General features: G+C 38.8%; 4 protein-coding genes across 6 annotated transcripts; 3 read left to right on the top strand and 1 right to left on the bottom strand.

Moving 5' to 3' along the window:
- Window positions 104-2,304, top strand: LOC18789238 (clavaminate synthase-like protein At3g21360). The gene is made up of 3 exons (XM_007222650.2): window positions 104-570; window positions 809-1,062; window positions 1,162-2,304. The coding sequence occupies exons 1-3, from the start codon at window positions 202-204 to the stop codon at window positions 1,505-1,507; spliced, it is 969 nt and encodes a 322-aa protein (XP_007222712.1). The 5' UTR covers window positions 104-201; the 3' UTR covers window positions 1,508-2,304.
- On the bottom strand, window positions 2,138-7,014 carry LOC18793421 (protein decapping 5). Of its 2 annotated transcripts, none has more exons than XM_020567353.1 (8): window positions 6,750-7,014; window positions 5,740-5,840; window positions 5,170-5,244; window positions 4,145-5,077; window positions 3,352-3,423; window positions 2,896-3,084; window positions 2,660-2,767; window positions 2,138-2,570 (listed from the first exon to the last, which is right to left on the bottom strand). In XM_020567353.1, exons 1-8 carry the CDS (start codon window positions 6,895-6,897, stop codon window positions 2,409-2,411), a joined length of 1,788 nt encoding a protein of 595 aa, XP_020422942.1. In that variant the 5' UTR covers window positions 6,898-7,014; the 3' UTR covers window positions 2,138-2,408. The 2 variants fall into 2 exon arrangements, with proteins under 2 accessions (XP_020422942.1, XP_020422934.1); XM_020567345.1 differs by having other exon boundaries at window positions 2,147-2,570; window positions 2,884-3,084; window positions 6,750-7,013.
- LOC18793579 (protein CROWDED NUCLEI 2) lies at window positions 17,120-23,233 on the top strand. Of its 2 annotated transcripts, XM_007227017.2 has the most exons (8): window positions 17,120-17,562; window positions 17,764-17,973; window positions 18,138-18,391; window positions 18,772-19,042; window positions 19,137-19,220; window positions 19,390-21,461; window positions 22,444-22,642; window positions 22,742-23,233. In XM_007227017.2, exons 1-8 carry the CDS (start codon window positions 17,266-17,268, stop codon window positions 22,949-22,951), a joined length of 3,597 nt encoding a protein of 1,198 aa, XP_007227079.1. In that variant the 5' UTR covers window positions 17,120-17,265; the 3' UTR covers window positions 22,952-23,233. The 2 variants fall into 2 exon arrangements, with proteins under 2 accessions (XP_007227079.1, XP_020421248.1); XM_020565659.1 differs by lacking the exon at window positions 22,742-23,233 and having other exon boundaries at window positions 17,121-17,562; window positions 22,449-22,584.
- Window positions 24,908-27,400, top strand: LOC18790622 (piriformospora indica-insensitive protein 2). Its single transcript, XM_020562302.1, has 2 exons — window positions 24,908-25,606; window positions 26,046-27,400. The coding sequence occupies exons 1-2, from the start codon at window positions 25,397-25,399 to the stop codon at window positions 27,273-27,275; spliced, it is 1,440 nt and encodes a 479-aa protein (XP_020417891.1). The 5' UTR covers window positions 24,908-25,396; the 3' UTR covers window positions 27,276-27,400.

Genomic DNA, 27,657 nt, shown 5'->3' with positions numbered 1-27,657 from the left:
AATTGAAGTACCTCCCCAATCATAAACCAATAAATAATAATAATAAAAACTGTCTTATTACAAGCAGTCACGCAACAGGACATAGAAAGAATCTAAAAATAGCCGGTGACAATTCCAACTCCATTGCTATATAACAAGTAGCTTGCAAACCACATAAACACAGAGAAGAAAAACAGAGAGAGAGAGAGAGAGAGAGAAATTATGGAACACTTCACGAAGGACTTCAAAGTGGGAAAGTGTGAAGGGCAAAAGGTGGTGGATGGAGAAACCATGCCACTGGTGCTGCAGCCTCCAGAGCCCAACAGCAGCAATGATGTGGAGAGCCTTGTGTTGGCTCTGAAGAAGAACAAGGACTGGTTTGAGCAGATGCTGATCAAGAACAGCGCTGTGCTGCTTAGAGGTTTCAATGTGCAGAATGCAGAGGAGTTTAATGATATCATTGAAACATTCGGGTGGGATGATATTCGATACGTAGGGCCGGCACCAAGAACACATGTGCACAAGCGAGTATGGACTGCCAATGAAGGACCACTTTCGGAATTCATATACTATCACCATGAGATGGTTTTGGTAAGTGCCTCAATAAGCTTCTCAATTTGGTCATGCTTTCTGCAAGTTTTTTTAAGCTAGTTTGTTTTATGAGATCACAGTTTGATGCCCAATTCTTACACCAAAATATGTCCGTCTCCATTAGACTTTATTAATTCAATTATAATCCAAAGAGTTAACCCAATATGATATTATTGGCATCTGCTAATAGCCTCTTAATAACTTTAACCTTTACTTTTACTAATTAATTAACCTGCAGATCAAGGAATATCCGAAAAAAGTGATCCTATTCTGTGAGACACCACCACCAGAAGGCGGAGAAACACCCTTTGTTCCGAGCTTCCGGGTAACGGAAAGGATGCTGAAGGAGTTCCCAGAAACCGTAGAAGAAATGGACGCAAATGGGTTGAAGTACACTTTCACAGCTCTCAGTAAGAACAGTACAGGTTCCATGAGGGGTAGGGGCTGGGAGGATACTTTTGGCACATCAGACCGTGCAGAAGCTGAGAAAAGGTGATCTTTGCTTACTACTCTATATATCACTTGTCACAACATGATAAATTGGTTTCATAGTTACAAGATCATTTGGTTAAAGACATTATGATTTGGCAGGGCTAATGCTTTAGGCATGGACGTTGAGTGGCTACCAGATGGAGCAATCAAGACAATATTGGGGCCAAGGTCGCTGACGAAGGTGTTTGATGGAAGAAAAGAAAGGAGAATGTGGTTTAACACGGTGGTCGGCATGCATGGGAAGGAGCTCAGCTCTGCCCTCATGGCCGATGGAACCGAGATTCCGGCAAATGTGGTGAATAGATGTGAACAGATTATTGAAGAAGAAAGCATCCAATTTAAGTGGGAGAAGGGTGATGTTCTCTTCTTCGATAACTTGGCTTTGCTCCATGGAAGAAGGCCTTCTCTTCCTCCCAGGCGAGTCTTGGTAGCCACATGCAAGTAGCTTTTTAGCAAAGCAAAGTTTGTACGGCCAGTTATACTGGCTTCGAAGTAACAACGTTTGTTTGTTTGTTTTTTTTTTTTTTCAGAGAGAATAAAAACTGTTATAAAAATAAAATAATCAGAGTACGAAAGTACCACCGAATAATGGGAAGCCTCGTATTACTGAATAATGGGAAGCTTATTTAGAGGCAAATTTAATGACTTACCCAACATCATCATTAAACTTTTTGAATATTATTTCCTTATTTTCTTTACAACAAAAATAACGTTATCTTTCAATACACGGTCATATACATCAAAACTCATCATTCGATTTCCATCTGAAAGGAAGAGGCCTCAAAGTGTTTAGTTAGTGAATAGTTTCTCGTAAGTTGGCAGAGCAACAATAGAACGAACCTAATCGCAGAATCTTAAATCTCCAAAATTTCAAATCGCAAATCAGCTTGCAATAGGATGCCACGTGAAACATGGAATATACATCCATCCGCATCGAGTCTAATATCACTTTACCAGTAGTATCAGCTCGCTCACCCCATTTCTAAAATCAACATTTCCTGATGCATTCATGGCAAGCCAAAAGTCCAACTTCAGTCCAATGCCAATAAGGTGAAGAGTTTCAAAGAACAACAAATTTAATAGATAAGAGAAAAAACTAAACTTGATTAGGTTCTGTCACTAAATTTGATGCTTCTTGATTAGGTCAATGAAAGGAGTCCCAAATCAGGGAAATAGATAAAGACAATTTGATACAGAAACAGCATTAACTTCTATTTATTTTCTGGACAGGCATAAATAAGGAAAACACAACATTAACATAGCCCTAAATCTGTTTGTTGTTCTGATGGGCTGCCGTTCGGGCTTTGGGTTTTACCCATATTAACTCTCAGGAGGCAAAGTGGCAACTATGGAGCACGAGTGGGCATGGCCCGGCCACGGCCCCTTCCAACATAGCCACCGCCATAACCCCCGTAACCCCTTCCATAGTAACCACCACGACCACGGCCACCACGCCCAGGACCACGGCCACCTCGACCACCCCGATACCTTGAAAAAGTGCCAAAAGTCTGCACCAACAAACAAACAACCATATCCATGAAAATCTCCAAAACTAAGATGGGCAAAAAAAATACAAAATAAATAAAAGGTACACTACCTCAGTATCTATCTTTATTTGCTCAGAGTATCTAGTTCTTCCATTCTGTTCATGATTCATAGCATTGCAAGAGATGGTATCAAAGAAGTCATCCTTATTGTAGACGGGCTGTGGCACAGGGGCACAAAACTTAACAAAATGAGATGACAGAAGTAATAAGAAGATTATTTCTTAACCTAGAACCCATTTAGATTATGAATGAAAAACATGATAGCCAAAGCCACCTTGATCTCAACCTTCGACAACTCCACATCATCTTCATCCTCAATATAATCTTCATCACTGGCGTTTCCATCTCCATCTTTGTCCTTTGGGTGAGGTTTGTTACTCTTACCCAGATGACCCCAAACCTCATCCTTATTGAACTTCTCATTCATTGCCGTGAAATCAAAATCTTCAGTGAATTTTGTTATTGGACGGGAACTCTGCAACCAAATTGTTAATTGTTTGGCACTGTCAGGTATCCCAAAAGGTATTACAACGACTAATTGGTAAGAGTAAATTAAATTTAATCAGGGGGAATCCTATCTGTAAATAATTTTGGATTTATCACATATATCTTACAATAGATTAAAAGCCATCAGAAGTGCTGAAAAACACTCCCCTGACAAACCATTGCCAATCAAGAAGTTCTTATTTTAACTCAAATTTAAGTTGTCACTCAGATTCAAAAAAGGTAAATAATACATTACCCCAGATCCTCGCCCTCTTTCGCGCCCCCTATAAGTATAACCATGGCGATTTTGGAATTGAGCTCCATTTGGCTGGGAATGCATTTATACATATAGGGAAAAAGATAGGGACAATGTCAGAGACTCGTTGGATCATAGAGTAGATAATATAATTGAAATACAAAAAACGGAACTGAAGTCCTAAATTGTTATAACTTCATCCTTTTTATAGCACAAGTTTGTGAATAAATTCCTCCCCCTCAGAGAGAGAGAGATACCATCTTTTTTTAATACCCAGAAATCCCCCAAGCCTGCGTTGCAGACTAGGCTTCGAAACTGGGGCCCACACCAAATCCTACAATCTTTGGGAGGCAGGGATAGGTAGCTTGAGATATTAAACCCCAGACCATGTGGGATCAGACCACAGGTCCACTGGCCTGACAACTCAACTAAATCCAGTTGGTGAGAATAAGAGAAACCACGAATTCTAAGATCTAAACAATTCAGTCATTTAAAAACCTGAAACTAGTTTAGAGCTGGCAATTTCACGTAAATCTAATTTGCAACCCCAGAGATGTAAATACATGTACAAAAAGAAACTCAAACAAAGAGGCTGGCTGATGAATGAAATTTTCATCGGGTATGGTAGTTAAACCCACCCATCTTACACTGAATGCTAGCAATTCAGTCTAATAAGCCTGTTAAATAACAATCTAATATTCTACTGCACCCACCCACATATGAATAGACATCCAAGAGGAGGGGAAAACAAAGCAAGCAAGTACAAGAGCATGAATGTATGACAAAACAACACCTTTTGACCAGCCCGTAGAGGTGGTGGTAATGGCAATATTGGGGGCTGAGATTCGGCCGAGACTGGCACTGTGGGTTCTGATGAGGTTGACGATGAAACTTGGACCACCTCCACATCCTTGTGAGCAGTTTGCAAAGATTGAGTTGAAGAGACTGCAGCAGATCCAGATTGCAACAGCTGACCTGGGGTTACCAAAGAAGGCAGTAGTGTTTCCGTGCGCAAAGAACTGGATGTCCCGACAACAGAGGAAGTAGCTTGAGATATGTTTTGATAAGGCAAGGTTGGGCCAGAAATTGCATGAGGCTTGTTAGAGATTGGTGGTACAACAGTACTTATATCTGGACTTGAAGTAGTTAGAGAAGAAATAGGTGGCAAATTTGCACTAAGGGTGGCTACAGAAGGGGCAGAACTTGGTGCCTTGTTAGGCATTGAGCTTGGCAAGGTTTCTGAAGCTAGTGTTGTAGAAGGCACTGGAGGCAGAGTTGTTGGCAACGTTGACTGAGATAAAGAAGTAGAACTAATACTAGCAGCTGGAAGCAAAGGCGACGGAACATCAGGCAAGTTTGAAGTTCCAGTAGGTAAGGAGGCATTAAAATTGGGGTACTGCAGTGGCTGCTGCATTGAAGAAGGCATTGATAGCCCAGGTGGTGGTCGAAGCAACGATTGCTGGTGTAAATGAGGAAGCCCATTTGGAGGGCCATAGTATCCTTGCCAGTACATTGGCATTGCAAGCCCACCACCATTTGCACTTGGAGGAGGAGGCGTAGCCCCCCATGACGCTAAATTACCTCCAGGTTGATATAAAGGCAAACTACCTTGGAAATTTGGACCAGGGAGTCCCAACTGGGCAGTATGAGGATTAATATCCGTCAAAGATCCACTAGCAGGAGCAGGTAAGCTCGATGTTGAAGGAGCGGGCCGGGAGTAGTGAGACTGCAAGAAAGGTGAAAAGAGTTTGAGGGAGAAAGAGAGAATTACAAGAGGTTAACTAGATGCATCACAAAAGTGAGATGTCCTTCTCTTACTTGAATAATAGCTGGATCATTGTTTATAGGTGGTAGCGTAGGCTGAACAGGTGGAGAAGACTTAACCTGTAAATCCTGTAAACAAAAGCAATAATGAAAGACTTAGGGCTTCGATATTTACATGAAAATATAACCAGATATGAATCCCAGCCTACAAAGTTCCAAAATTTGACATGATGACATTGCAGAGAGTTACATCCCACATCATGGATTATGACATTTGTGTTAATTTTTCTATCTTATATCATTATTATCATATAACTCAAGAGTCACCATATTTACACTCAAGTTTTCACACACCTTAGTAGTCAACAACAATTGCAAGGTTGCAACAGTATATGCTCTAATTTTAATTTAATTTTAAAATAAAAATAAAAGCAATGGCCTTGCCAAAGATTGAAGAAAAATACCTTTATTGAATAACTTAAAATCATAAAACAAAGGAGATTCAAGGTTTTTTTGGTAAATTATCAATCCTCAATATAGAACGCTCATTGTGAATGTCTTGAAAAACAAAGTTTGGTGACCAGACTCTGGTCCTAGGGTCTTAGGCATCTGTGTAAACCATACCTTGATGTCACTCCCGCGGAATAGTATATACTCATAAACTTTGTCACCCGGAGGGATTTGTGGTCCATCCTTTTTCCTTCCTTCTGTTCCAAAAGATCGTACTGCCATGTAGAAAGTAACAAATTACCACCAGCTCATCTACCCATATCTCAACAAAAGCACTTAACAAATATTATATGCATATTATGATCCATGGCACATAAACTATTCATAAACATTTCATGCTTCAGGTAAAGGTAACGTGACATCAAAACCATACACCAACTAACATATGCAACCTTTATTTCCATACATGATTAATATATGTTAACCATGCTGATACCCTCCACTTCTACCATTTGACAGCATTATGACAATGAACCATAAATTAATGGATGCAATTATACTGTTCAGAGATTAAACCATAAGTAAAAGAACAAATAACCATGCACCACAAGGGGCTGTTATAAATTCCATAACCCTGTGGACACAATGTTTTTGTAATAAAATAAAATTATAAACGATTTTTCTTTCTCAAGATATCTTATTGATGCCAGCAGTGGTATCAAGGAAACTAAAATTACTAGGAAGCCAAATATGAATTGTTCAATCAAAACAAAATGAAACAATTTTAACAACAAAAAATATAGTCCTTGCCAAAAATCGATCAGATTAACCAGTTACAATCACATATATTGAAGAGACAAACCATTTACCATCAGAGAGTTGGACATTTTCACAGAAATTTACCCACATTAGTTCCTCGCCAAACCATACTTTCATACTCAGTTCAAAGCACACGTTAATGCCTGAATCACATACTTTGCATACACACACGTGACTGATGGCCAGTTTTTAGAAGAAATTTCTAGACGACTGTAACTAGTAAATAAACATTCTTTTCCAACAACAAAAAAACTAGTAAATGAACAATTTAATCAATTCGATTAAATTAAATTAGGCATAGAAAACAAGAATGAACGAAACGAAATCCTGAGAACAATAAATCAAATAAAGTGAGTAAGCAGTACCGTTTCTGAGCCCGATACTGGACTCTTCGGTGTTGATGTTGTAAAGCACGCCTTCGTATCTGATCTCACTCTTCGAAGTCAAACTTATCAAGCTCCCTATGTACGAATCGGCCGCTGAGCTCGATCTCGTAGCAGTCTCCGTAGCCATAGCCTCTGATTTCAAACCCTAACGCATGCAGATTTACACAGAGAGGAAGAGAGTAGGGTTTTGCTTTTGGGGGTGGCTTTGAGATTATCGGTTCTCTGTTTTGTGGAAAAGAGGGAGATCTGCCCATTTAATATATAATTTTGTTTTTGCGTTTGAGGTAATTTGACGATAATGACGAGCTAACCAATGGTAAACAGACACGTGGATGCGTCTCGGACTTGTTGGTCTTTTCGTTGGAATTCGAGGAGAAGGCGGTCCAAAGTGTAGTGGGTCTAGTAAACGAGGAATGGCAGTGGGTTTGAAAAGGGTGACTTGCTGGGCTGCTGAGAATCGTCCCACTCTAAAATGACTTATCTATCCATGCAAGTTTGGCAAAATGAGTTTGAAATCTGTGACAATAACAGGGTAATTTCGTCTATTGGCTAAAATGTTCATAAATCATGGCTTTTGCCTGTGAAGTGCACACATTATCACTGCGAGCACTAATTAGGGATAAAAAAAACCATGTAATAAAATTATAAAACCCATTTAAGAATATATGAGAGAATAAGTAATGGGTATGAATCAACACCTCACCTTTATCAATAGAATTCATGAATTTTTAGGCATTGGATTATGTATTGTAGCATATAACTCATAAACTTTTGATTTCGCATGTGTTAGTAAATATGTGATAAATTGAGAGTAAAATAATTTGAATACTCATATGTTTATTAGAAGTCATGCATCAAAATAATTCTAATAATTAGTTCCATGAAAGCAAACATATCATTATAACTTTTAATTTTTTGGTTATACACACAAAATGCATGTACAAAGAATATTTTTTCATTGATTTTATTTTTATATTCAGTATTTTATAAAGTAAACTAGTCAACTTTTAAAGTTTCTTATTCTAAAGCATAAAAATAGTTATATGTGTTTGCGTGTTTTTTTTTTACAATTGATTTTTTATGTAGATGCAATGTAAAAACTCATCTAAGATTTTGACCAAAAAAAAAAACTCAATGTGGAAGATATTATCGTTGGTGATATCTTTCAAGTTAAAAACTCATCCATCAGTAAGGAGTATCATTTGGCCCGCGTTTCGCGGATTTAAGTGGATAGCTCAAGGTTTGATGGGCCAAAGTTAAACCTTGTCTGATGGTTAGGCCTATTCGTTGAGCCCGTTCTAAGTTTTGGTAGAATTTGGGCTTATGATTTGAAACCTCTAACCCGACCCGACGAGGCCCATTCATGGCCCAGCCCGCTCATTTGCCTTATATTGCCTAATTTACATTTTAAACATTTAAGTAAATGTATTGTCTTTTACTTTAATTTATTTTTATATTATTTCATTTAAGTTTACAATGTAAATAAGGAAGTATATCTCATTTGGATTTAATTAAAAATACTAGAAAATCAAAGTCAAAAAACAAGACATTTAAGGCATGTTTACGTATCAGTAATGGAGAAAGTAAGGAATTTAATAATTTAATAATCGGAGAACTACTGAATCGGTATAGGAATAATCATTCTTATTAAGCTATTTACTAAACATATGGAATTAGCAAAGGAATGCGGTTGATTCCTATTGTTATTGTTTACTAATTTTCATGAATCAGAATCCAAATTAATTGATTACTAAAATACCCTGCACATTTTCACCACAACACATATATAATTCTCAAATTGGCTAAGGAGACCAAACTAATCATGCAGCAAATCAGTAAATCAGTAAGGCGGTGCAAACATGAGGAATCAATATGCTGAACAAGATGAACAGCAAGAGCCTAGTTCAATGATAATGTTAATAACACCTTTGTCTAGAGCCAATTTCAAATGAAAAAATAAACTCCAATAAATATATATCTTTCATCTACTTAACTAGTAAACAATCAAATAATAATAACCTACATAATCTTCATACATTAAATACATGGAACTTCTTGGAAATGAGTTTTTTGTTTTTTGTTTTTTGAGTTGGAGCATCTTGGAACTTCTTGGCATGAGTTTTTTTTATTTTTTTTATTTTAAGGGTTTGGGGTGTTTTGGAATTATGGTAAAGTGGTAATGGTATTTTTGGAAATTAGTAAGAGAACAGGAATGGGAATCGTATCGACTACTCCCCCCTAGTTGATCTGATACTTTGTTATGAGGGGGTGTGATTACTGATTTTGAGGTGGAGCCCACTTATTTTTTCATTCCTGATTGCAAGTAAACACAAGGGAAGTCAGGAATGGAAATCATTCCATTTCCTCCAATATCCATTACTGATACGTAAACATGCCCTTACTTAAATGTTTGGAATAGAAATAAGACAATGCAATATAAAGAAAGGGGGGGGAAGGCAATGGGCGGCTAGTGGGTGACCCAACCCGGCCCAGAAAGCCCACTTAGGCCCGACTCTATAAGTGGGCTTTTGCTTATTCCTTTCAAATTTCGACCTGAGTCGAAACATTTTAAAATCCGACAACAACTGATCTGAGCCTGGCCCAAACCCAAAAATTTAGAGCCGGACATGACGAACCCTATCCGATAACCAGTCGTACTTCTCTTCCCAACACTAAAAAATATCTCAAGTTGGAAACTCCCAACCTAAACTCATATATGTATAGAAATATGGATTTTTAACTGTAGATGTCCCTGAACTTTACCTCGAGTTGCAATTAGGTCCCCGAACTTTTTTTTTTTAGGCAATTAGGTCATCCAACTATCTTATATGTTCCAATTGAGTCATTCTGTCAATTTGGCCATTAAGTTGAAGGCTAAAACCGTCCATCTCAATTAAAATATTTTAAATTTTAAAAATTGAAAAAATTGAAAAAAGTGAATAAATAATTAAATAATAAATAAACTTAAAGATAAAAAATCCAAATCCAAATTCCTATCTCTCTCTCTTTCGCTCTCTCTCAGCTCTCTCTCTCTCTCTCTGTCTGTCCCTCTCTCCCACAACCCATTCCCCCATCCTCCTTATCCCATCCCCTCAAAATACAGATCCCAACCCAACCTACAACCCACCCCTCATCTCTCAACCCGCAGAACCCAGAACCCACCCGCAACCCAATCCCCCCAAGATGCAAAGTGTTTGAATTTTTGTTTTCTTTTTCAAATTTTGAATTGAGAGAGAGAGAGAGAGAGAGAGGATCTAGATGGGTCTTAGGGGAGGCTGGGGTGGATCTCGGGTGGGGACGAGGGTGGTTGTATAGTGGCGTTGGGCTTGGGGGTTTATAAGTTTTGGGGTTTTGCCTCTGATGGCTTAATGTAACGACCCAAACCTTAATTCATTTTTAATTATTAATTTATTGAGAAAAGACTATTTTACCCCTAGAATATTTCATTAGGTCTAAAGTTGACTTTTTGACTATGAAGGAATTTGGTTGTTTCAACTGTACCGTTGTGTAGATTGCATCGAAATGAGTCCGTAGACATGTAGTATGCTCGAATCGGAGTTATAACGAGGAAAATACGATCAAAATACATTGAGGGGCAAAATTGTAATTTGGTGAAATTGGATTTTTAAAATCCATATTTTTCCTTCCTCTTATCTCTCTCCGGATCGCGCCCCTCCCCCTTCGTTTTGCACAACCGCCACCACTAATCACCATAGCTACTTCCACAGCACACGGCTGGCCACGGGACCAGGCTGGATCACACCACCACTTCTCCCCCTTCCTTTCCCGACCAGCCCCGCCCCTGGAACCGTCGGATTCCGTCGGAAAGAGCTCTGAATCGCACTGGTTTTGACAGAAACTTCACGGCATCAATCTCTCTCTTCCGGCCACCAATTTAGTCGAGTAAGGTATGGATTTTCGACTATTTTCCATGCTCTAGCTGATGGTTGGGTAGGATTTGAGAAATTTCTAGCCAGGTGAGTTGATTTTGGATTCAAAGTTTGACCTACCCCGAACATCAATTTTCATTTTTAGGATTTGAAAATAAAAACAATGAAAACGTGTCTGGTAATACAAATTGAGAATATTGCGTGAGTTATTTTTGAGATTTTCTATTTAAACCCCACACTTCTCTTAGTTCACTCCAATATTTAAATCATTAAGCTATAAGTTTTATTATTGTGTAAAAAGACAAAAAAAGGTCATCCAACTTAATGCTTAACCCTAGTACATCTATACACACACCCCACACACCTCACTACTCTTTAAATTAAGTTTTAGAAAAATGCAAACTCTTCTACATCATATTGCCAGATTACTTTTCTCTTTTAAAGATGTAGAACATTGACGAGCCTACCTCTTTGAAATCTACGTGGAAGCTGATGGAAAGACTTGTTGATTGTTTCGCTGTAATGATCTTATTATCTTCCCTTTGTTGATTGTTTTTTTGTTTGTTTTTTTTTTGTACTCTTGGCTGTTGATCGCTTGGTTGTTTTAACTTTTGATTTAAAATTTATAGCTGAGTTTTGGTAAAATTGTTCTCTTTCTCTAGAAAGTATTGGGTAGCTTGAATTTTTCTTCATATTATATTAATTGACTTACACGTTCAAAAGGCAAGAAACCCAGGAAAGCGACACAGGTGGTCATACTGCAACATTGAGTATGAATGGTGAAGTACAAGTGGATCCATCTTTACCCACGTAAAAATACAAAGCACATGCCCCTCCCATTCTTTTCAAATTTCATCACCATAATACTAATAATATTATTAATATTAATAATAAAAATACTTTTGGAATTGAAAGGTCCAAGAACAAAAGTGGCTCCAATTGATTATCTGAACCTAGGGTAGGAAGTTGGGCCCTTAATTTTGAGAATTTTCTGGTGATCGTTATCGCTTTCGACACCCACGCTGCCAGCGCGTGGGTACTATAGTAGAGGGGCATTGTGTCCCAGTGCGATCCCTCAGTTATCACGAGTATGTAGGTGTGCTCGGATTTCAATTTGGTTATCGTTAGCGTCTTGAACGGATTTCGCCTATTGTGCGATTTTTGAGTTCGATATGTTCGGACAGTTGGATCGGGTCCAAATTAAGGTATGTTGATCTAGGCACTTCTAGGATCGTTTAGGATTTTGTGGATTGAAAATCGGAGACCCATATGTTTTGATTCAATGACTTAAAGTTTGGCTTTCGCAATAATCGTCCGATCGTGCAATCGTGAGTGATCCGACCGTCCGAGTCAGACCAGACTTGCGGGATGTGTTTTCTAAACCTTGTGGAACCCATAGGAAACTTCGGATCGGAAATCGGAGGTCGTGGGCCCGATTGACCAAGTTTGGTTAGTTAAACCACTCGGTCAACCGTAAGTCTTCCGAAGTAGTTTTACCTTTCAAGAAGTACTAGAACGACCATGTAAGCGAGTCTTCACCGTTATTGGGGTTGTCCTAATTATGTTGGGATTATGAATTTGTTTTATAGTATCTTACAGAAAATCTTGTATTTTGTTTTAAAACGTGCTTATTTTCAGAATTGAATGAATATGCATGAAATATAGTTTGAATGAAAATTTAGGAAATTTAAATATATTTGTATTAGTATTATTTAATTGTGAATTTGGTTTAATAAATAATGTTGACTATTTTGAAAATTATGTAGTTACACTTTGTTAAGTACCATCCCCCAGTTACTAGACTTTCCATATATGGTGTTGGAAATTTTCCGGCATATGAGAAAAATATATGATTATCTGGTCTCACACGTGGCGTTGGAATATTCCGGCGTATGAGACACTTCTCATACGTGGCATTGAAAATTTTCTGGCATATGGGAAGAATATATGATTATCTGGTCTCACACATGGCGTTGGAATATTCCGGAGTGTGAGACACTTCCCATACGTGGCGTTAGAAATTTTTCAGCGTATGGGAAGAATATGTGATTATCTGGTCTCACATGTGGAGTTGGAATATTCCGACGTGTAAGACACTTCCCATACGTGACGTTGGAATTTTTCGGCTTATGGGAAGAATATGTGATTATCTGGTCTCACACGTGGCGTTGGAATATTCCGGTGTGTGAGACATTATGATTATGTTATTAGCTCATCACACGCGGCGTTGGATTATCCGGCGTGTGATAGAGGATCTGTATACTTGGGTTACTGTTACCTTACTACGCGTGGCATTGGACTCTTCGGCGTGCGGTAAAGTAACATGGAGAATATTGGGGAAAGATTAATGTTTAAAAAGGATTATTTTTGGTATTATGTGATTTAAAGAAAATGGAAAGGGGTAAATTCTAGAATTTACTATTTTGTATTGCTATAAATCGGGATTTTGGATGGAAGAACTACGTGTGGCTTGATACCTCATAAAGGATACGTAGGTAGCTTGGGGTCTCACCCAGGTGCAGCCGCGAACTAAAGATAATTCTGGAACTTTAATTTAGTCGTTTGGACCTAGTCTCACTTCTTTTGCTCTTTGGACGAGTTTGGTTTCGACTTTGTCAATAGTCCTTAAGCTCGTTTGAGAACGAGACTTGATTGATCGATTTTATTTGGGTTTTACCAAGTAGCCGTGGATCAAAGCTGTTTGTGGTCTTGTTGAGTTCGAAACCCGCTGGGATGAGAGTTTGATCTTGGTCTCAGTCTTTAGAATTCCTTTGTTCTTACCCGTAATAGGGTATGATTGTGGGGTCAGAGGCCATCTTTGTAAACTGTATGAAATTATCTTGTTCATGGTGCTAGTTGGTGATATTAAATGTGTTTTAAATGTTGAGAAAATTTGGGAAATGTCCATTTTTCAGGGGAGACTCTGTCAAAATTTCGGCAAAGTCTCGTGCCCTTTTTTCTTAATTTTGTCAAAAGAGGATATAGTAATAGAAGTGGGCCCGGCATCGGTGTGATGTTGAAGTTTCCACAGGATTCGTCCCGGGTTCCGAGGAATTTAGGGCGTTTCATGTCACTTAATCCTTCCTAAAAGTCGAATTGTGGCTACATATCCTTGAGTTTGTTTGTATTATTGGCTTTAATTTCTCTACAATTCATCCCAGGCTTTTCTTGGTCATTGTCTGTTTGAAGATGATGATGAACTTGAGCTTGAACTTGATCTTCGGGATTGAAAAACTTGGAGTTCATTAAAGTCATGGCTTGAATGGCTTTTGTATTTGAAAAACTCATTCTCATAACCAGGTTTGCAATTTTGTGGGCAGTGGATAAGGATCTGAAGATGGAGTTGGGGTTGTTGGGGTCGATAATGGATTAAGAACCCGAAAGGAAGCTTTTACCCCTTCATTTTGAGGGACAAATTGACAGAATTGAACGGTAGGACCAGAGGATCTGTTGTCCCCATTTTCCATGTCCCTTCATGTTCCCCCATTAATTTCTTAACAAGTGTCTACTTACTTAACTCCAACTTAACATTGTTAAGTTAATAAAATTTAAAAAAATCATAAAAACTAAAAACTAAAATATAAATAACAAACAAGCCACCAACAACCACAACCCACCCATACCTCCCCATCGGCCCCAGAGCCTCTTCACTTCACCACCAGCGAAGCATCCTCTTTTTTTTGTCTCTATCTCTCTCCCCATATTTCTCTCTCTCACTGCCCCTCCCTTGAATTTAGTCATCTTTTCCTCTTCTTTCTCGTTGTGGGTACTGGAAATAGTGTTTCTTAGAATAAACTAGTCCAAATTCCATTCAATTCTAATTGGGTTAGATCAGATCGGCAACAACGATTACCAGAACAAAAAATATACCAAGAGCAGCCACTTCTCAGTACAATATGGGACCAAATTCAGAGAAGGGGCAGTGAGAGAGAAAAGAAGAGAGAAAGAGACAATGTATTTAAATAGTATATTTTTTTAATCATTTTCACTGAAATCAAAAGGTTGATTCGTATGACTTGTATTGATTACTGTTAAGGCCCAAAAAATCCAGGGTTGGGCCCAAATAAATTCCCGGCCTAGTGCGACACCTTATTAAGAAAAGACCCGGCTCAGAACACGCGAAATTCCTCATGCACGCTTGCACAAGCCACGACTACATGCCACACCAAATAAATATGTCATCCAGCACACTAAGAATTTAAATGGGCCTATAAAAGGCATCGACTTTACAAGCCCATGCTAGTTACCCCGCCAAGCATCATGTCCAAAGACGATAAATTAAAGCACGCCAATCGATATGCCATGCCAAGCAAGAAATCATTATTTCACATTCAACCAAGCTACAAGCTTAAGTGGGCCCAAGCCACACAAATGCCTGGGGCTTACTTGAGTGGGTTGTGGTATGGATGGTAACGAGCTTTCATGAGGCCCCATTGATAAGTCGAGAAATGGAAGTTTTCGGCTGCTTGGGAGCCCCAAAACTCAAGTCCATTTCTTGAGCCCAAATATGTGGGTAAGCATAAAAGAGAGAAAAAAGCTCAATACTCTAGAGAAAAAAAGCCCAATACTTTAGGAAAAATTAGCCCATCACCATAAATAAAAATAGCACATCATTTAAGCCCATTCCTTTGGTAGGCTAACCAATCACTTTAGCAAAAACCCAAGCAACCAAGAAAATATTCATAGTCTCCAGCACTTAGCTGGAAACGTGAACCACGATGAAAGCCAAAGTGTTATGTCAGTGAGTTGCTGGGAGGTTCCAGCACATGGACTAAGAACGAACCCCAAGGTGGAACATGCAAAGTACCAGGGGATATTAGCACCGTAGGTTGCTAGGAGCCAAGGCACTCTTCAAACCAGTGTAAATACCCATTTCTTTCCCCCCATCAGATCTAGCCATGGAAGAGGGGAGAAAAGAAGGAAGAAAGATGGCTGAAAATGGGATTCCCTCACTGGAACAGCTGTGGGAAAAGCCTAGAGCTACCCAAACCCTATTTTTGTGCGACTGGGTAGAGAGAATTTCACCAAATAGGATGAGTTAAAGGAAGAAAAGAGAAAGGAGAGGAAAGACTTGGACAAATTGGATAGAAACCACTAGGATTTTTTGGGAAGAAGGAGCTTCCAGCGCCTATAAAAAGAGGCATTTCCTACCCATCATCTCAACACACACATCTGGCAAGCAAACTTTATCTCTCACCTCTGAAACCTCTGCAATTTCGAGTCTCATCCTTCCATCTCTCCCCATTTTTCATTTTGGTAAACTGTTCCAAAGCTTGACAGAATTTTCGTCGAGTTGCCGGAAACTACTCAACACACCCATCATAACCCCATCTCTCTCCCTCTTCAACAAACCCTCTTAGAATCCATTCCCTTTTGTCTTAAAACCCCTGTTTCTCATAGGAATTCACAGCCTTCTCTTTGTTTACACTAAACTCATGATGGTTTTGCTCACATGCCACAAACTTCTCATGCTAAGCTAAGAATCTACCTATAAGCGACTGTTAGTTTTGCTGGTGAAGGTAACCAAGGTGCTTCCTAAGGCTCAGCTATCATTTCGAAGCATTCTCCGGGCCTAATTCTTGAACTCAGACTTAGGGACAATTTTCTCTCATTCGGTTCTTTACGGCAGCCCAGACCCGCAGTAGCTGCTGGAACGAAAAAGCCCATACAATTACTATAACAATTAATTTAATCGAGACAGGGATTGATTACTATGCTGGGTTTGATTCCTATGAAATCAAAAGGTTGATTCCTATGGCTGGGATTGATTACTATAACAATTAATTTAATCGAGATAAAGATTGATTCCTGTGGCTGGGATTGGTTTTCTTCTCTGAAATTTCCTAACAGAGATTAGGAGGGAGGAGAACTGGGTTTTGCAAGCGTTTGAGAGTTGATGGTGGAGAAGATGCATAGATTATGAGGGAGGAGAATGGTATGGCTAGATTTTGCAAAGAAGGAATTGATGTTGCAATTGGAGAAGAGGAGAAGACGCTTGCTAGCTCGCTTGGATATTTGTGCAGTTTTAAATATTTAAAATATTTAAATTTTTTTAAATTGTCAAATAAAAAAGTTAACAAAGTTAACTCCCTATTATGTTAATTGATACGTGTCAGTAAATTAGAGAGGGAACGTGGAGGGGACACCAATTTGAGGACATCTGATCTGCTCCCAAGACCCAATTAAAACTATTTGTCGAGTTAAAAGATATAATTGCCTCAAAGAAAAGTTGGGAAACTCAATTGCAACTCGAGGCAAAGTTCAAGAACGTCTACAGTTAAAAACCTTAGAAATAGAAGTTATTTTCCATATAGCGATAAGATTAATTTCAAATTAAAATCTTAATGACAGAAATACCCTTAAAATTTAAAACGGAGCGTCATCAGTTTTAGATCCAGACCGTTCATTCAGGATCTGAAGCCGCATAAAAATAACGTCGTGTTTTCTTCCCGTTATCTCTCAAACACGCCTCTTTTCTTTCCTCTTCGTCTTCAAGAAAGGGTTCTAACCAAATCCACAATTTTTAGTCTGCAATATTTTATCCTTTTATGAACCCAATTCTGCGAGTATTTTGGGAACAGAATTAGGGTTTTGTCGTGACAATAATGATGTTCACGCCCCAGAGGAAGGCGTTAAATGCCCAATCACTGACGCCGAGGAGCGGCGCCGTCGTTTCGAACCCTAGGACCGCTGGGAAGGGTAAAGCGGTGGCGTTTGTGGACGGTCCGCCGCCGCCATTGGGTTCGCTGAGCGAAAGTGGACCCAAAACGATTCCGGATTTTGACACGGGCGATATGGACGATTGGAGGAGGTTTAAGGAGGTTGGATTGCTAAACGAGGCGGCTATGGAGCGCAAGGACCGCCAAGCGCTCGCCGACAAGGTCTCTAAGCTGCAAAAAGAGGTTAGCCACAAGCTTTTGTTTGGTTAATTCGGTTATACTCACTGGGTTATTTTGATAATGTGTTTTTTAAAATCCTTTGCAAGATTGTGGGCATGCGTGCTTTTTTGATTACCAGTACAAAACAAGTCTTGCACTGAATTTTTATATTTTAGCAAATTTTTTAGCTTTCTAATATCTCACGAAGTATTTGTTGTTGGGCAGCTTTATGATTACCAGTATAACATGGGGCTTCTCCTGATTGAGAAGAAAGAGTGGGCTTTAAAGCATGAAGAATTGGGGGAAGCTTTGGCTGAAACTCAGGAGATTCTTAAAAGAGAACAGTCTGCACACTTAATTTCAATATCTGAAGTTGAGAAGCGGGAAGAGAATTTGAGGAAAGTATTGGTTGCTGAGAAGCAGTGTGTAGCCGAGGTATGTCAAGATGCACTTATACAATTTTATATGTTCAATTTACCGGACTTTTATGGTACTTGTGTGTCAAGATGCACTTTCTTGCCACTTTTTGTTAGTCAATTTGTATGCAATTTTTTGTTTGGGTTAGAATTATTGATATGGATGTGTTTCATTCACTGCAGCTGGAGAAAGCTTTGCGTGAAATGCATGAGGAGCACGCCCAAATAAAGCTCAAGTCTGAGGCAAAGTTGGCTGATGCAAATTCATTAGTTGTCGGAATTGAAGAAAAATCTTTGGAGACAGATGCAAAGTTTCTTGCTGCTGAAGCCAACATTGCTGAGGTCAACAGAAAGAGTACAGAGTTGGAGATGAGATTGCAAGAGGTGGAGGCACGTGAAAGTGTGCTTCGAAGGGAGCACCTTTCCTTAAGTGCAGAGTATGCATTATGCCCATGATACTTGCATTTTGGATATGAACGTTCCTAACATATATAGCTGTGCTTTATGCCCACGATTCTAGCATTTAGGATATGACGTTCCTAACATACATAGTTGCTCTGCCCTTTTGTTGAATGTGAGACATCTTGTCACTTATGAGTTAGTCAGTTTACACTGTCTCAATTAAATTTATTTCAGGCACTCATTCCACATATGTTAATACAGAGTGTGCACTATGCTTGCAATCATTATGGTCTATGTTTTTATTTTTTATTTTTTATTTTTGTATTTTTGAGAATCATTGTGTTACCAATCATACTATTTAATTTCTTTTGGAGCTTTTGACTTTTAAAATTAAACCTGACTTGTTCTTTATCAGGAGAGAGGCACATAAGAAAACTTTTTACAAACAAAGGGAAGACTTGCAAGAATGGGAGAGGAAGCTACAAGAAGGGGAAGAGAGGCTATGCAAGCTTCGGAGAATTCTGAATGAGAAAGAGGAAAAAGCAAATGAAAATGATTTAATAATGAAGCAAAAGGAGAAAGAGCTTGATGAGGTGCAAAAGAAAATTGAACTTTCAAACACTATACTGAAAGAAAAGAAAGCTGATGTGAATAAACGGCTAGCTGACTTAGTATCAAAGGAAAAGGTGCGTCTTTTGTCTAGATGAGTTTTTTCTTTTTCTCAACAAGTACAATTGCAGTTTTGTTCATTACTTTCCTGTTATGTTTATCTGGTCGCAGGAAGCTGATTCTGTGGGAAAGATCTGGGAGTTGAAGGAGAAGGAATTACATGAATTGGAGGAAAAACTAAGTTCACGAGAAAATGTGATTCCCAACTCCTTTGCTTTTAAGTCTCAAAGGAAATGAACAGAAAAAGAAATTGGAGTGCAAAAATTGACGTGGTGCAATTTTGTGGTTTAGAAGGGCTTGAGTGTTTATTTTTATACAATTTGTCTAGAAGTCTGACACCTTGTATATCTATGGTTTGTTACAGGCGGAGATTGAACAGGTGCTTGACAAGCAAAGGGCCCTTTGCAATACGAAAATGCAGGAGTTCGAGTTGGAAATGGAAGAAAGGAGGAAATCTCTTGACAAGGAACTGAGTGGCAAGGTAGAAGTGGTGGAACAGAAGGAATTGAAAATCAACCACAGGGAAGAGAAGTTGTTAAAGCAAGAGCAAGCATTGCATGAGAAATCAGAGAGGCTGAAGGAGAAAAATAAGGAACTTGAAACAAAGTCAAAAAATTTGAAGGAGAACGAGAAAACCATCAAAGTTAATGAGGAAATGTTAGAGGTGGAAAGGCAACAAGTACTTGCTGATTTAGAGAGTTTTCAGAATCTTAAAGAAGAAATTCAGAAGATAAAGGATGAAAATGTTCAACTGGAGCTTCAAATTCGTGAAGAGAGAGAGAAGCTGGTAATTACTCAGGAAGAGAGGTCAGAACACCTCCGTTTGCAGTCAGAACTGCAGCAGGAAATAAAGACATATAGACTTCAGAATGAGTTACTTTCGAAGGAAGCTGAAGATTTGAAGCAGCAGAGGGAAAAGTTTGAGGAAGAGTGGGAAAATTTGGATGAGAGAAAAGCTGAAATTAGCAGAGGGCTAGAGAAAATTGTTGAAGAGAAAGAAAAATTGGAAAAATTACAAGGCACAGAAGAAGAAAGGTTGAAAGAAGAGAAACATGCAATGCAAGATTACATAAAGAGGGAGCTAGACAATCTCAATCTAGAGAAAGAATCATTTGCGGCTAAGATGAGGAATGAGCAGTTTGCCATAGCTGAAAAGGCCCAATTTCAGCATAGTCAAATGGTGCAAGATTTTGAGTCTCAAAAAAGAGAACTTGAGGTTGATATGCAGAATAGGCAGCAGGAAATGGAGAAGCACCTACAGGAAATGGAGAGAGCATTTGAGGAGGAGAAGGATAGAGAATATACTAATATCAATTTTTTGAAGGAAGTTGCTGAAAAGAAAAGCGAAGAATTAAGATCTGAAAAGTATAGAATGGAAAAGGAAAGGGAAGAGCTTGCACTGAACAAGAAACAGGTGGAAGTAAACCAACTTGAAATGCGCAAAGACATTGATCAGCTTGCTATGCTTAGCAAGAAGATCAAGCACCAGAGGGAACAGCTTATTGAGGAAAGAGGTCGCTTCCTTGCTTTTGTTGAGAAGATTAAAAGTTGCAAGGACTGTGGAGAAATGACAAGGGAGTTTGTACTTTCTGATCTCCAAGTACCCGGAATGTACCACCATATTGAGGCTGTTTCTCTGCCGAGGCTCAGTGACGAATTTTTAAAGAACTCTCAGGCTGATTTATCTGCTCCTGATTTGGAATACCCAGAATCAGGATGGGGAACATCTTTGCTCCGCAAATGCAAGTCAATGGTTTCTAAAGTTTCTCCAATTAAAAAAATGGAGCATATTACTGATGCAGTGTCTACGGAATTGCCACCACTATCAACTATGAAGGTTAATGAGGGAGCAAGAGGGCATATCGGTCATGAAGATGAGCCTGAGCCATCTTTTAGGATGCCTAATGACGCAATTTCTCAACCGCTACCATCTGATAACACTACTAAAGAAGTGGATGATGGGTATGCTCCATCAATTGATGATCATAGCTTCATTGACAGTAAGGTGAAAGATGTTCCAGATGATTCTGAGCAATCAGAGCTAAAGAGTTATCAGTGTAAACCAGGTCGGGGACGCAAGTCCAGACTGTCAAGAACACGCACAGTGAAGGCAACGGTTGAAGAGGCCAAGATTTTTCTACGAGATACTCTGGAAGAACCATCAAATGCAAGTATGCTGCCAAATGATAGTAGTAACATTCATGAGGAAAGTCGGGGTGATTCCAGTTTTGTTGAGAAAGCAAATACTAGCATTGGAAGGAAACGAAGGCGTGCTCAGAGCTCTAGGATTACAGAAAGTGAGCAGGATGATTGTGATAGCGAAGGACGTTCTGGTAGTGTCACAACAGCTGGTGGGCGCAGGAAGAGGCGACAATCTATTGCTTCCTCTGTGCAAGCACCTGGAGAGCAGCGATATAATCTCAGACATCGCAAGACGTAAGTTCCTTAATGTCTGTATGAAAGTGGCAGCTAATCTGGAAGTAAATTACAAAATAGTGTTAGCAGTTTCTGTGGCATGATCATAATATTTGGACCAACTTGGGTTGAGGATGTGGTATCTCTACTGTGTATAATATACACTATATCTATTTAGACACATTCCGGATTGGTTTATGTGGTCTGGTTGAACTCTTGGTATATCCTTTTGCTTTCAGTATTATGTTTATATAAATGGTTGGACCCTTCTTTCTAATCGATTTTTAAGTTTTTGGATTATTGGTTTTACACCAAGTCCTGATTTGACGTGTCGAATTTGTGCTTAGTCCTATCATGGTAATCCGTTTGTTTCTTTTTTCTTTTAGGGTTTACGAATATCTATTTTTTGACCCGTATAAGGGGGCCTGTTTTTGTTATGGATTACCAACCACTTTATTTGTCTAGGTCTTCTTAGCTAATATATAAATAAATGTTCGTTAGATCCCAGAATAACTAATTGTACCAGCTATACACCATGTTGTCCAGGCCAAATTACATCTTGACCATATTCAGTTGGTCCTGGAATGACATGTTACTAACCGTCATTCTGAAATTATTGGTACTGGAGCAAAAAAAAAATCACTAGGTTTATTGTTAATAAATAAGTTTGTTTCTAAATTGTTAATGGTGTGGAAAATAAATTTGGTTTTTTCTGATAATTGGGGTCTTTTCGATCATAATTTGAGAAGATTTAAACATAGGAAGAATTAAATGAAGATGAAATGTTAAACATGGATAAAACTTTGATTGTCATTTATTAAACTACTGAAATATCTTTGTGGAAGACATGATTTGTACAGTTTTACATGTGACCTGGTATGGCATAAACAGTCCAAACTAAGTAAAATTTGATCTTGCGTGACGTGTTGACATTTTATATGCTGTAATATGCCATATGAGATCATGTTTGATTATTCTAAAGTTTTCTATGAACATTGATCAGTGCAGGCTCAGTCACAGCAGCACCGGCTGCAGCTGACCTGAAAAAGAGAAGGAAGGAAGAAGCTGGAGGTGGTGGTGCAGAACCAAATCCGGAATCTGTTTCATCATTGGGGATGGCTGGTGAGACTGGGCAGACTGCACAGTTGATGCAGGTCACTACTTCAAAAAGTGTGGAATTCTCACAGGAGCGAGTAGTGAGGGTAAGGCTCTCCTTACCTTTATGGTTTTTTCTTATTTGTAACGGTTTTATCAGAAATCATCTGAAGAAGGCCTTGTAACTTATGTTTGTTGTGCTACAGTTTAGCACACCAGAAGACATTGTTGATGGCAATGCTGCTGATGCAGCAAAAACAGTTGAAAATACTGAGTTGAGTGGGGAAGATAATGGAACACCAGAGTCTGGTAGTGGCAACAACACAGTTGGTGAGAGCGACGATGATTACGATGACGAGGAACGTCCTGGGGAGGCGTCAATAAGAAAGAAGATTTGGAATTTCCTTACAACATGATGAGCAAAAATACTCTTTCAACGTCATTTTAATAACTCTGTAATGACTAGCTTCAGTTGGCAGGATTTCCTAGCATTTTTTGTTGTCACCTTATTTGCCTTGTAGTTCCGTGAAAATATGGCGATTCTTTTTCTTTTCTTTTTTCTCGGTTGTGGGACAGAAGATGTTTATGTCCAGGACATGGCTGAAGATACCAGCTGTTGTACGTGCTAATTTGTATTATGTGGAAGTATAATTGATGGTGCGATTTTGATACAGTTATCAATCTATTGCCCGTTTGTATGCTCTTTTATGTCCGTCCCACTTTAAGCCCGTTCGGTGCATGAAACTGGATAAGATTCGAATCAAGGACTTGCAAAGTGATTTTTTTGTTTCCAACCTCATTGGGGTTCGATCCTGGATGCCATAGAGGGGAGGGGGAATCTACCACCACTGTGGTGGGAACTCATTGGCAAGGACTTATAAAGTTACCATGTTAGAACTTAGATTGATGTCCAATTTGATAAAGATTTAGTGATTACGATTATAAATTCACCACAGAGCAATTCAATTGAAATAATTATGCTGGATTATAGTTATGCTAGACTGGTGATTTATAAGTTTACCGAATGACCACTCAAGTTAAATAGCCGAGTCACTAAATGGGTGTATTAATGATAAATTAACATCAAATGAGACGCAAGTATGGGTTAGATAAGTTGGTCAGGATAGTGAGTTTTCCCCTTTGCATAAGTTGGAATTCCTCTCCCCGTATATTTACATTAATCTATCACTTATATATTTAAAAATAATAATAAAACACACGAACTATCTTTCTACTGTTCTACAGTTTCTCTCTCTCAAACACACATACAATAACGTAACGGGGACCTCTATAGAAAGAAAAGCTTGTGAAGAAAATGACTTATCAGGCTATACTAGGTCTGCCAACAAGCCAAACAATTAAGTAGAGGGTGGGCTATGCCTTCTTAGCCTTCCATCTATCCCCTGCCCACTACTGAGACACTGTGGTCCTTCCATCAAAAGCTCCAAAGTACCTGCAACCCATAAGTAAATAAAAAAAAGTGAAAAAAGCTCCGAAGTACCATAATTTATTTTCACAGCTGCTTATTGACCTCTTTTTTCTTTTTTCTCATCCAGTGGGTATAAGATATAGAGAAGCAGAGGATTTTGCACTGGATTATTACTGTTGTCCAAATTCTGTTGATATGTGAGTTGACTTTCCAAGCAGGGTTATAATTTGTGTCTACAAATATACACTAGAAAAGGAAGGATTTTGTTTTCTTTCTTTTGGTCATTAGGAAAGGAAAATAGGTGGAACAATTGGTAAAACTACGGTTCCAATCCAAGATATGCCATAACAGCACAGTATATAACTTGAAGCCTGTTCCTAAAAGCCCATTTGGAGCCATACAGTTTGCCCCATCCTTTTTAGAGATTCAATGCTGTTTTGTCTCTTTCCTCCATGTTTCAGAAGACACTCATTAACCCAAAAGCCAGAAACCTCAGCCCTAGAGAACAACCAAGCAGGGAGTGATAAAAACCCAACTTTTTGTCTTGCATGTATTTACATGCACCTCCTTTGTTTTGCATGAGCAAATGGTCCCCTATCCCCCTATCACAATCCCCACTGCAAACCCTAATAAAACCCTTATCCCCTTTTACCATAACTAATCTCACAATCTTAACAGAACAACCCCCCTTCCAACTAGCACACTCTTAACTGTCTATAAAGTAAACATCTTTAATGAGCATAATGATGATAAAAGGAAATATCATTGAATTAAAAGTTGTTAATTAATGATTGACAAGACTATCACGGGATTGAAAGCAGAGCCTAATAAAACGTAATATCCAATCTTTCGCTTTCACTTTCAAGTTCCTACTTACTTCTCTTCTGATCTTAATTATTGTTCACTGCTATTATTACTTTGGCACTCTTCGAGAACTGCGCTTTAGATCCTCTGTCCTTGCTCTCTCTCTCTCTCTCTGTGCCCTTGTATATACTTTCTTAGCTTTTCCATAAACACAAGGGGTAGAGAGAGCTTAGCCTTCTTGCTTCTGCTTCTGCAATTTCCCTTCTCCCTTTTTCCTTCAAGTAGCTTTGGATCTTTCTTACATTCTGCTTGGGTCCCAAACACTTCTGATTTTCTATATATGTAAAGGGACCCATGTTGCCATTTCTCATGAATATCATATCACATCGATGATTGTCTAATTCATTCTCTTTTGGGTCGGTTCCTCTTGTTGCATTTTTTTCCCCTAAACTACATGGTTCAAACAAAAGAAAGAAAGTCTTCTGCTTTGTTTCATTTCATAGATAGAATGCATGGGATATAGTGACCGGAGTTTTTCCTTGAATTCAACTCAAGCTAGCTTTCTGACTTTGGTTTCTTCTTCTCTTCTGTCAAATTTCCTATTTTTCTTGACTTTTAATTAGCATCCATGAAGGGTTACACAGCCATCAGTCTTGTCATTTTGGTTAGCTGTATGTTCTTTTGGGCTGGTTCGTGCTCTGAAGAAGAAGATGATGATTTGGCTCCAATGGAGGAAACAGAGCAAGAAGCTCTGTACTCTGCTATACAAGGCTTTGTGGGCAAACAGTGGAATGGCTCAGACCTCTATCCTGATCCTTGTGGGTGGACTCCTATACAGGTACACCTTTTTACCCTCACCACTCTGTACTGTCTGGTTTATCACCAAATGACAAAGTAACAAGCTTTATGTTCCTTTTTGGTTTTTACTCCTTGTACTTGACATAAGGTTAAAACAAGTCCCAGTTTTTCTGTCATGATTGAAGGTTTATTAAGAATTCCTTACTAAAATTATCTGGAATTTTGCTACGGAAACATATATTTATAGTACTTCAAAAGACTAGAAATTAAGAAATTCAAAGACAAACTTCAATAATTTGTATATGGTACATTTATTTTGCACAACTTTACATGTATTCTTTACTGTTTCATGCATTGGTTATTGCACGTTAGTGCTATAGTTCATACATAGCCACCAGTAAATATCAAATGAGCATAAGTATGTTAGTTGAAGTTTTGGGCTTCCTGAGTTTGATATGATTTTTCATTTTCTTCTGCAGGGGGTGTCTTGTGATCTCTTTGATGGTCTTTGGTATGTGACCTCCTTAAATATTGGACCCATTCATGACAACTCGCTTAATTGTTCCACAAGTGCAAAATTTAGGCCACAACTGTTTGATTTGAAGCACCTAAAATCTTTGTCCCTTTTCAATTGCTTCCTCTTACCCCACAAACATCCAGTTCCAATCCCCACAGACAACTGGTGGAAACTTGCTAGTAGCTTAGAATCACTAGAGTTCCGATCGAATCCTGGTCTCATTGGACAAATTCCTAGTAGCTTTGGCAGCCTCAGAAAGCTCAAATCACTAGTACTAGTGGAGAATGGATTAGCAGGTGAATTACCAACAAATATTGGTGACTTAATCCAATTGAAGCGGCTAGTTCTTGCTGGAAACTGGTTTACAGGTCCAATTCCTAATGGTTTTGGTGAATTGAATCGGCTGTTGATCCTTGATTTAAGTCGGAACTCATTCTCTGGGCCTTTCCCAATGACTCTGGGAAGTTTGACTTCGCTCTTAAAGCTTGACTTGAGCAACAACCAATTGGAAGGGAAGCTGCCAGGAGAGCTTGCTAATCTAAAGCAACTGACCCTTTTGGACTTTAGGAACAACAATTTTTCAGGTGGGTTGAGCAAATCACTTCAAGAAATGCATTCCTTGGAAGAGATAGCCTTGTCCAACAACCCTATAGGTGGAGAGCTCAACAGCCTAGAGTGGCAAAACATACGGAACTTGGTCATTTTGGAGCTCTCTGGCACAGGCTTAACTGGTGAGATTCCAGAGTCAATATCAAAGTTAAAGAGATTGAGATTCTTGGGTCTAAGTGACAACAAGCTCACAGGCAACCTCTTACCAAAGCTTGCAACTTTGCCGTGTCTTAGTGCACTCTACCTACATGGCAACAACCTGACAGGGGTGATGAAATTTTCTGAGCGGTTTTATCATAAAATGGGGAGCCGTTTTGGTGCTTGGAACAACCCAAATCTCTGCTTTATGAGTGTATTGGTGCCATCAGGCCATGTACCATTTGGGGTAAAGCCATGCCAGCAAGACCAAGAGGTCACATTGCTTGAACCCAATTCAAAAACAAAGTTGGTGAATGGTAGTTTAAATCAGAATTCCCATTTCACCACTTCGTTGGGATTCTCAAGCAGTGGCATTGATGGGATTTGGTGGCTTAGTGGGCTTCTCCAGTTAATGATAGTTGTATTATTGACTTGTTTCCTATAGGTCCTTTTACTACTCTAGAATATAAACCCCTCTCGAAGCACTTGTAACTTGATTTTTATTGCTTGTTTGTAACTCTTGCTTTTGTCTCTTAACATGAACTCAATATATAGCTTCACTTCTGGTCTCACAGACAGCCTAGTTTATATATTTCTGTTTCATCAGAAATTGCTGATATGTTTTAACTCTGGTTTGAGTGGAACTATTGGCAAATTTTTTGGGCCATAGCTCTGCCGTACATGTGACTTCGATAACAATTATACCATATCAAACAAGAAGATATGATTGGCCCAGTTGCTAACCAATACACAGCTAGCAGAATTCATTTTGGTTTCTTGCTAAACAGAGCAACCTAACCAAACTTTAAATGCTGGGAATTTTTGCC

This window comes from Prunus persica, chromosome G1 (assembly GCF_000346465.2).
Source record: "Prunus persica cultivar Lovell chromosome G1, Prunus_persica_NCBIv2, whole genome shotgun sequence".
In the NCBI taxonomy this organism is placed as follows: Eukaryota; Viridiplantae; Streptophyta; class Magnoliopsida; order Rosales; family Rosaceae; genus Prunus; species Prunus persica.
The sequence above is the reverse complement of the archived record's forward strand: the minus strand, read 5'-3'. Positions and strand labels throughout refer to the sequence as shown.